The 10568-nt window shown below is 34.9% G+C and overlaps 1 protein-coding gene across 4 annotated transcripts in view; it reads right to left on the bottom strand.

The window, feature by feature from the left end:
• Window positions 1–480: 480 nt before the first annotated feature.
• LOC123704072 (uncharacterized protein F09G8.5) overlaps window positions 481–10568 on the bottom strand; it is a 34688-nt gene continuing 24600 nt past the window's right edge. Inside the window, exons 3-13 of one of the 4 annotated variants that reach the window (XM_045652331.1) lie at window positions 10219–10386; window positions 9674–9746; window positions 9204–9269; window positions 8760–8855; window positions 7858–7920; window positions 7082–7165; window positions 5928–5993; window positions 5467–5540; window positions 2350–2521; window positions 1832–1914; window positions 481–1294 (exon numbers count right to left, since the gene is read on the bottom strand). In XM_045652331.1, coding sequence (XP_045508287.1) covers window positions 1261–1294; window positions 1832–1914; window positions 2350–2521; window positions 5467–5540; window positions 5928–5993; window positions 7082–7165; window positions 7858–7920; window positions 8760–8855; window positions 9204–9269; window positions 9674–9746; window positions 10219–10386 — 979 coding nt within the window. In that variant the 3' untranslated portion in view covers window positions 481–1260. The remainder of the gene's footprint in view (window positions 1295–1831; window positions 1915–2349; window positions 2522–5466; window positions 5541–5927; window positions 5994–7081; window positions 7166–7857; window positions 7921–8759; window positions 8856–9203; window positions 9270–9673; window positions 9747–10218; window positions 10387–10568) is intronic. The other 3 variants (XM_045652332.1, XM_045652333.1, XM_045652334.1) reach the window with 3 other exon arrangements.

Here is a 10568-nt window from a genome sequence, read left to right as displayed (position 1 = left end):
CATTTCCAAAATGCATTCTAATTGTCCGGATTTGACAGTTTAGTGAAATTTTAATATTATCGTGTAATACTTTATAGGACGGATAAGTTTTAACCAAGGATTGAAAAATCGGGCCTAAATGGGGCAGGAAATTCGGGCCATATTTCAATAATAGCATAGTTTAAGTTCCTTCCTTCATTTATGTTAGCAATAATCATCATTTTAAAGTACGTTGAAAAAAATGAACAATAAAAAAAAACATTGTAATAAAGTGCTATTAAAATAATTAAGTAGTAAAAAAAAGATTTAACAATTTTATAAGATTATTTTTTAAACTATTTTATAGGTTAAGTTGCTCATTAACGTAAAATCTCATGTAAAAATTTGTTTTAAACATCTGTATATTTCATTTAAATCATATAATACAGAGTTCAACTACAACAAAAATATATATCAAATTAATCAAATTTCATGGTACCAAAAAAATAACAAATATTACATACATGTTTTTTAATAATTCTCTCACCTAATATTATAATGATCGTCAAAATTACATTAAGAGTCAAAATTGATTATTGCAAAGCCAGTAAAAATAACCTAATTTACACATGTGTACATATTTGAACATTAACTGCCAGTTTTACAACTTGCTGATAAATTTACTGATAGCCTATTCAACACTTTTTGTATTTTTACATCTCTATAATATATAAAAATAAATCCATATTTCCCTTGGTGACGGCATCACGCGTGAACGGCTTGACCGATTTCGATAATTCTTCTTTTATAATATTCCTTGAAGTACGAGGATGGTTCTTATGGCGAAAACGTAAACATGTAACACGGGCGAAGCCGGGGCAGACTGCTAGCATATTAAAATTTTCGAGTTTTACATTCTTAGAAGCAATTAGACAAAGTATATCTTATAGTTTCATTTTTATCTGACAGATAAGCTAACCAGAACATATCAACAAGTTGTGAAACTGACTATTAGCCACCCAAAGCGATCGCTATCACATAATCACTATTCACACGAATTTCGACTTTATACACTCGTCCATAAGGTCACAAATAGCACTACCACATTCCTTTAGACGCTGTCACTTTAGTCCATTTTAGCCAACTTAAGTGAGTATCGGCTAACATTTAGCCAACTTAAGTGAGTATTTGCTAACTCTCTTGTCACAATTGACGAACTTTTAGCCAGTTACAGCTAAGGTTAGCCAGCTAAAGTCAGCTTTAGCAATATTTTAGCCGACTTTAGTCAGTAGTGGCCGTATGTCACTGGCTGTTCGCTAACTCGTCCATACGACATCTGAAACAACAATATTTATACATTACTATTTATAAAAAAATGTTATCTATATTTATAAAAATGAAACCCGTTTCGCGTTGTCACGTGTGAACGGCTGAACCGATTTCGATAATTCTTTTTTTATTATATTCCTTGAAGTACGTGGATGGTTCTTATGTAGAGAAAACGTAAATATGTACCACGGGCGAAGCCGGGGTTCATATTCGGGCGGACCGTTAGTTAGTAATAATTAAGAAATGCTTTCATTAATAAGTTCAAATACAATAAAAAATAAAATTGAAAATAATATGCATCAATATTATTTATATAAAAAATTAAGACTGGTTGCAGAGCTTGACCGACCATCAGTGCGTATCGTCGGTCCAGACGATACGCATCAACAATTGTATGACTATGACACTAATGCGCATGACAATACGCGTGCGTATGGTCGGTCTAGCTATGAACGGTTTTATGAATTTCCATACATATGACAAGCGCGACTGACGTACGCACTGATGGTCGGTCAAGCTCTGCAACCAGCCTAAAGGTTTTTACCTGACGGCCATTTCAGCAACTTCCAAACTGGGATAGTCCAATTCCTTCACCAGACACAGCACTGCGGAGAGCAGGTTCGAATTCTGAAACACAGACATATCCATTTAGAAATTAAACAATTTAATTAATTTATATTCGCAATTACTGTAATTTCAAAATGTGAAAATATACTGGCTTAAAATCAACTGCAAAGTTATTTTATTAACTTTGCAGTTGATACTTCGTGTATTACACGCACTAAGTGAAAAGTAGTAACTTTATCGTATTATATTTTATTTTCTATTTTTTATATTATTTAAAAAAAGTTTTAATTCAAGCATGTGGGAATCTATTACGCGCGTTGAGAATAAAATTTCAATATCGCGTCATGGTAATACCGTCACGTCATCGAGTAAGGCGACGATTTTGATATCTTTGAATGACTTTTGACACGTGTGCTCGGCATACACGGTCTTCTCATCTACCAGCAGAATCCAGACCTATTTATGCATTAAAAATAATAATAATAAGACGCTCACCCTAGCAACCGGTCTCCTCGTGAAGCCCCTCCTCTCCCCCATGACGGCGGACGGATATTCGCGTTCGCTTCGGTCGCTCCGCCTCGCTTCGCTTCGCTCGGCGCGCTCGTTGTTGGAGCGCTCCCACTCGCGGACAGAGTGCGTGTCGCTTCTGGAGGTAACGCTGTTATTGCTATGCAGTTATGAATGAATGAATGAATGAATGAAAAATACTTTATTGTACACCAGATATAATACATTTTATAAACTTAACAATAAATTAATCAATGTACAGTAAGCGGCCTTATCGCTGGCAGCGATCTCTACCAGGCAACCCAAAAAAAGACGAGGAAAATAGTTAAATTAATCATGGCGGTGCATAATAAATAAAAGTGCAATCAATCACAATCAGAATAATATATTACAGTTATTACAGTTATATTGGATAAGTATAATAATATTATGTTGAAAAAATCAATACATATAATAAAATTCTAGAAAAGTCGTGTCTGTACAATCAAAATATATAAAAAAAAATTAGCAGATGCTATTATTAAATCGATCCCAAACCCAAAACTGAAGTTAAAAAAATTTTTGTCTGTTTGTCTGTTTGTCGGTTTGTCTGTTTGTCTGTTTGTCTGTATGTTCGTGCACGCTAATCTCAGAAACGGCTTATCCGATTAAGATGCGGTTTTCACTAATATATTGTGGTAATCTTCATTTAACATTTAGTGTTTATTTCATGTCAATCGGTTCGTAAATAAAAAAGTTATGACCATTTAAGTATTCACGGCGAACATTTGCTAAGGCATTCTATACACTGTACGATAAAACGTAAGTTATCTGTTACAATTATTATTCATGTAAATGTAAATGTCCAAGTGATCATATCGAAAGTGCCCAAGGGTTGGGGGGGGTTTTGGTCAAATTAGAATTATTCTTACTTCTAGGTAAATTTTATACATAAAATGTCCTTTAAATTATGTCGTATTATATTTTTAACCCCCGACGCAAAAAGATGGGTGATAAGTGTTTGACCGCTATGTGTGTCTGTGTGTGTGTGTCTGTTTGTGCCACCGTAGCTCGCTAACAGGTAATCCGAATTAGATGCGGTTTTTTTAGTTAGGCAGCATATTTTCCGACGCTGGTTCTTTGATAAAGTGTATCAAAATCGGTTCATCCATTTATTATACCTAGGTATATTATTATAGGGGTAAATGTGGGAATGAAAAAAACGAAAGTTGTCAAATATAAGTACCTAAGTGATATATTAAATGAAAGTGAACGACCTATCAGTAACAAATCGGTTCATCCATTTATTTAATACTAGATTTCCGCCCGCGGCTTCGCCCGCGTTTGCAAAGGAAAACCCGCATAGTTCCCGTTCCCGTGGAATTTCCGGGATAAAAACTATCCTATGTGTTAATCCAAGTTACCCTCTATATGTGTGCTAAATTTCATTGTAATCGGTTCAGTAGTTTTTACGTGAAAGAGTAACAAACATCCATACATCCACACATCCATACATCCATACAAACTTTCTCCCTTATAATATATTTTTAATTTTAATTTTTAATATAGGTAGATATAAAAGTGGTAATAAAAAAATGAATTTGTCAAAAATATACTCAAGTGACATATCATATGAAAGGGCATGACGTGTAGAGTTTAATTAGACGTGTTTTATCAAAATCGGTTCATCCATTTATTATACCTTTTTATGGGTAAAAGTGGGAATGAAAAAAAACGAATGTTGTCAAATATACCCAAGTGACATATCAAATAAAAGTGCATAACGGGTGAAGTACACTTAGTTATATTTTTATCCAATTCGGTTTATCCATTTATTAGATTACAGCGGTAAAAGTGGGAATGAATAATGTGGTCAAATAATATACTCAAGCGGCATATCAAAATATGAAAGGGCAACGTGTGAATTACAATTAGTCATATTTTATCGAAATCGGTTCATCCGTTTATTACATTTAGGGCTTTTTAGGGGTGACAGTGGGGATAAATAAACCAAATGGAGCATCAAACTACAGGATATGACGTGTACATATAGGTACAATTAGATATGGTTTACATCAAAATCGGTTCTGCCATTTACTAGGGATGGAAAGGGAAGGGTTGAAAGTCTGTGAAAGAAGAGGGGATATGGGAGCGAGAGGATAGCCACACCCTGGAAATTTTGAACTCTACTCAAAGCTAGATAGGCCTGGCCCTTGGCAATATTTTTTCCTAAGTATACCACTTCTTTTGCCACTGTGGTCCATTACAATTTGTGCACGGTTACGGCCCAACTTAAAAGATGTCAAGGAGCAACAAACTTATAGATATCAATATGATGTAGGAATGTAATATGGAGGTAGAGGTAGGTCTCGCTCACTTGAAAATATTACATGAAAATAAGAAACCGAAAGGAATAAATAATTATTTTACAAACTTCCCGACGATCTTTAAAATTAAGTACCATATATGTATTTTGATAATGAGGTATATTATGATAATGTTGGCATGGCAGCCCCGATGACTTTGTTTTTTTTTTATAAATATTTAAAATGGTATTTATTTTTAAAAATCTTCGGGAAGTTTGTGAAATTATTTATTCCTTTTTCTATGCATGCACTTTTCTTCGTAGCGCTGTTTTTTTTTATTTAATTTTTATTGCACGGTCTAAACGGTTTAGTTACTACCTACAGGCGTGAGACAGGATTCAGGAAAGATCTGATTTGGATTTTGTGCTGGATTTGATAAAAACTGAGTATCGATTAAGCTGATCAGTTGCTGCACGATACATAGTTAAAAACATCCATACAAGGAAGGAAGGAAAAGAAATTTGCTCCCCTCCCCCCTGGTGCCTAAAAATAATATGACATAATTTAAAAGAAATTTTACGTAGAAAATTAATAAGGCATTTTTTTTGTATTGTTTAGCTCAGTTTAGTAATTAATTTTACTTACAGTTCTTTTAATTATTTATGGTAGTCTGTGTTTACTCAATAATTTAAAATAAGTAGTAACTACTATGCAGTCACTATTCCACGCGGACGAAGTCGCGGGCACAGCTAGTAATAAATATAATATGAAAAATAACTGTGCATGTATCTGTATATGTGTGTATGTATGTATATCTCACCGGTCGGACCGCTCGTTGGGCTCGTGCGACGCGAACTGCCGCCACTCGCCGTTGCTGTTCGAGTACGCGTAGTCCTGTATTATATATTTTTATATAGATATAGCTTTAATAATATGGATATTTTCATATTTGTTGATCTTGGTTATTAAAAATAAGATATAGGACAAAGGTTATTAAAATACAGACAAATCGGGTACCTACGTAGTCAGTACGGGTATTTTAAAAAGCTTAGAATACGTAGCAGTAAGACACGTTTTTTTATCGAGAAAGGTAACAAACATGTTATAAATATAAAACATAACGAAACAATGATTAGAAAAATATTAGAAACATCAAAATACACGGTACTGTTATGGGCAATTTCAGAAGATTCTAAATTAAAAACGTACCAAAAACATTTCAAAAACAATAATTAATACCATAAATGAATAATAGTTTTTATGAATAAATAAAACGCGTACCTTAACACTATGCGCGGACACAGAATGTCGTAGAGACGCCGCGTCGGGCGAGCGGGGACCTCGCGGCTAAAAACATAAATATATGTACATTAATACTAAGTATTTTAATACTCAGGGCTTAGGTATGGGCTACATAGTAATTCCAACGCATGTAAGTTTTTATTTGTATTTTAAGATACAATCTATATCTGGCTAGAATGGCTAGTTACTATTTCTTTTTTCTTTCTTAAAAGTAATATTTTGTTCGCTACGTATTGAGACAAGAATAAAAAACTTACAGATGTAAACAAAAAAACACACAACAAATACTTAGGGGCCATCCATAAAGTACGTCACACGTAAAGAGGGGGGGAGGGGGTTGACAAAGTGTGACATGGTGTGACAAGGGGTGGGAGGGGTCCTAAGTTTCGTGACATCACATTTCAAAATCTAGAGGTACTAATTAATCGCTTGTTAATAAACTAAATTGTTTTGTTGAAAATTTATATTTACCTATTCAATGCCTATTCATTAGTTTATTTCTTTGTTATTGTTTCAAATATTTGATATTATGTTGATTTCATAAAAAAAGTAAGTACTTAATTTAAATGGAAATAAAACTAATTTCGGAGCTGCTGTTTTAATTTAATAATTTTTCGATGTTAAATTGCAAAACATGTGACGTCACTAGGGAGGGGGGGGTCTTAGAAATGTGACCACCTGTGACAAGGACGGGGGGGGGGGTGCTCAAAAACTCATGAAATTAGTGTGACGTACTTTATGGATGGTCCCTTATAACTCGATACAATTAATCAACTATACGTGTAAACACTACAGATCCGGTTCGAAGGACCAATACATGTAGCACATTGTGTCGATATATTATGTTGAAAAACGAATAAAAACTCTATTCTTTTTTTGTGTTTCTCATTTATGCGAGGATTTGAACGGTTTTTAGGAAGTAGGAAAAATTCGAACATGGTTGTAATACACACCCGGGAGGCCCACAATTTTCTTTTTATTTAAATATAACAAAATATTCATCACATCACGATCAAATTGTACTTATTTATGTGATGCTTTACTGTATATTTTCATGTTTTGTTCTTATATTCAATAAATGGTAAAAAAAATCGAAACCACTTACATAATAAATAACTAAAATAAGTATATACCTCATAGTGCGAGGAAGTCATGGCGGGGTGTTCGTACCGCTCGTCGTCCGGCGACGCGGCCCGTCCTAGCGGCGACAGCGGACACTACACACATACATACATACGTCATGTTATATATATACTAATATTATAAAGCTGAAGAGTTTGTTTGATTGTTAGAACGCGCTAATCTCAGGAACTACTGGTCCGATTTGAAAAATTATTTCGGTGTTAGATAGCCCATTTATTGAGGAAGGCTATAGGCTATATATCATCACGCTAAGACCAACAGGAGTGGGGTACTGCGGGTAAAACCGCAGGGCACAGCTAGTTTATTTATAGTTATAGTGAACAAGTCACATAAATTAATGAAGTCAAGTAATGTATACGCTAAAGATGAAGATTTTAAAAACCTTAAAGTATAAGCTAAATCTAAAGAAAAACAATCTTATTCTGTTATACTCAAAAGAAAAGAAATAACGCTAGAGATCAATTTGTTGAATAACAAAGGCTACTTACTAAAATTTAATGTATAAAGTTCAACAGTATAGTAAATAATTCATTCAATACGCTTTGGAAATTCAGTTTAGTAAAACAATACAGTTTATTCACATCAAACAAATTTTACGAACTATTGTTATTCGCCAATACAAAATACGACAAAAAATAAGCATATACAAATTACAATAAGATAAACACAAGAATTTTTCCAACTTTATCAAACAAATCCCCCTCCCCCCATTATACAACCATCTCGCTCACACCCTCCCACCCCCCGCTCTACCCGTCCCGCTCACCTGCACTACGGTCGGCGACCGCGGCTCGGGCACTTCTTCCACAGACCCGTCGCTGTTGTGCACCTTGTTACACACACACACGTGTTAGTCACATTATATAGCGGTTGCTATGGTTACGGCGCTAATATTGTACATTCCAGAAAGATCGGTTATGAAGATAATTTATATTTTATAAGCATTGAGATAATATTACTACGTATGGAGGAGAACCACCACGAACAAAATCTGTGCGCCATTTTTTTGCTCTAAGTTTTAAAAATTATTATCTAGTTAGGTACTTACCGATGAAAGTTATTCCTTTGCACTTTTCCGTATTATTTGTATTATTTGTGCAATATCGTAACACACACGAAGGCTTATTTGATGCGATTCACTTTAAAATAAATAAAAAATGAGCGTGCAGTTACGCCATAATATGGCATATTATGTTGAGCGGAACATAAGTGATGTAGGCGGTGTCGTCTCCATATGTATATCTCAATGTTTATAAATATAATTTTTTATAAGAACTTTAAGGTATCTTCCTCATAGCAAGTTTAATACCTCGTTTTTTTAGTAATAAAATCAACATTCAACAGACACAAAAACACAAAACAAAAAATCACTCGTAAGTTTTAATAGCAAAATGGTTATGCACAAGTTATTATCATTACAATAAAAACAAAAATGATAACGAAACATTTATTCGTATATTATTTTGATATAGTATCTTATACGACGTATAGATGAATGCTGTTTGTGTTAAGCGCAGTTCTTAAAGTGTTTGCATGTGTATGTAAATGTATTCGAGTGCGTGTATTTTTGTACGCAAGGTATAATCATGATTTTCGTGTGTGTGTATGAGTGTATGTATTCTGTTCAAGTCTATGTGTGTGTGTGTGTATGTATGTATGTTTGTATACCTGTTCGAGCCGCTGGTTCCGGTAGAACTGGTCGGGCTCGCGCTCGGGGCTGGACTCGCACGAGCGCTGGCTCCGGCACTGGCTGTATGTGTCGTGCTGGAAGATAGTATTTATTTATTACTATCATATTATATTAATGTTATTCCTTCTATGCGTGTGTTTATCACGGAACTAAATGACTGGATCGAATTGAATGTAATTTTGGTGTTTTAGATTCAAACTAGTCGCAGGTATACATATAAGCTAGTTTATATCGAATCCGAGCTATCATAAATCATAATGTTGACTAACTTATTGAAAAAAGGTTAATTCCCACTTATTTATGGTGATGAGGAATTCACAATAAAGTGTATAATAATAAAAGAAACATTTTAAAAGACGAAAAAGAATTAAATTTCGTTTAACGTAATATATTTTTTTCTGAATGCTATGCCATTTACGGACCTGCTGAGGATACCCTTCATCATCAGAGTCCGGTATGTGCACACCGCGACGCATCGCCTCTTGTACCTGAAAATATACAAAACTTTTAAGCACTTTTGAGTTTTGTAATAATATTATTTCCAATAATATTAACCGCTTCCTTGGTACAGTTGTTGACGCGTGAGCGTACGCTTACGCGTCACCGAGGGGTCCTGGATTCGATTCCCGGTGGAGATGAAGAAAAAATAAAATGTCTCGGTCTGGCAGGACACAGAAGGCTGATCACCTACTTGTCTCTAAAGAAAATCGATCAGTGAAACAGATGTGTGATGGGACTTCACTTCACACTTTATTATTCCCAAAGTTTATTATATACTAGCTTTCCGCCCGCGGCTTCGCCCGCATTTTCAAAGAAAAACCCGCATAGTTCCCGTTTAGTTTTAGGATTTTTTGTAGTTACTAGAGAAAAATAGTAATAAAGATAAACCAACCTCTTCAGGATGTACAGCCACATTGTCCAACTTTTCCAGATTTGGTAGATTCCTAAGCACCGTCATCCTGTACCTGGAATTGTAATTATGGTTTTAAAGGTTAACGTTACATAGATAAGTTTTATTAAAATAATGACTTAACTTCTGTAATCGGTCCAGTTATTTTTGACATTTGCGCGTTCAAACAAACAAATTTTTCTATCGTTTAGATTTTATTTTTGTTTGCTCTATGTTTCTTATATCTTTTACGTATTCTTAACTCTTATACTCTTAAACTAGCTGTGCTACACGGTTTTACCCGCAGTGCTCCGCTCCTGTTGGTCTTAGCGTAATGATATATAGCTTATAGCCTTCCTCGATAAATGGGCTATCTAACTAATAATTTATATTTCAAATCGGACCACTATTTGCTGAGATTATTGCGTTCAAACAAACATACTCTTCAGCTTTATAATATTATAAATATAGATGTGTTCTTAATTCTTATACTCTTTGTATGTTGTATGGCTTATGAGTCATAGATAATTTCCTACATCTGTACTCACTCGGGATGCAGGGTGCACGGGTTCTCGTCCAGCCACAGGCTGGTGAGGTCGGGCAAGTGCCGCAGGTGTCTGATCTCCGCCAGGTCGCGGATCTCGTTCTTACGCACGTAAAGCTCGCGCAGCCGCCGGCACGCCGCGAAGTCGCCCAGCGTGCGTATCTTGTTTATACTGGAATTGTTAAGATAAATGTCCAATTTTACAATAACATTGATTTTTAAAGTGACTGCTGTTCAAGTTAGGACGGCTACTCACGTTCTAGAGCAGGGGAAATTTTGGAATTGCGCACTTAATTGGCTCCTTAATTGTGTTGTGTATATTCAGAGAACAGAAAAATTGCTCCAATCGCCGTC

The sequence above is a fragment of the Colias croceus genome, chromosome 28, assembly GCF_905220415.1.
Source record: "Colias croceus chromosome 28, ilColCroc2.1".
NCBI lineage: Eukaryota > Metazoa > Arthropoda > Insecta > Lepidoptera > Pieridae > Colias > Colias croceus.
The sequence above is the reverse complement of the archived record's forward strand: the minus strand, read 5'-3'. Positions and strand labels throughout refer to the sequence as shown.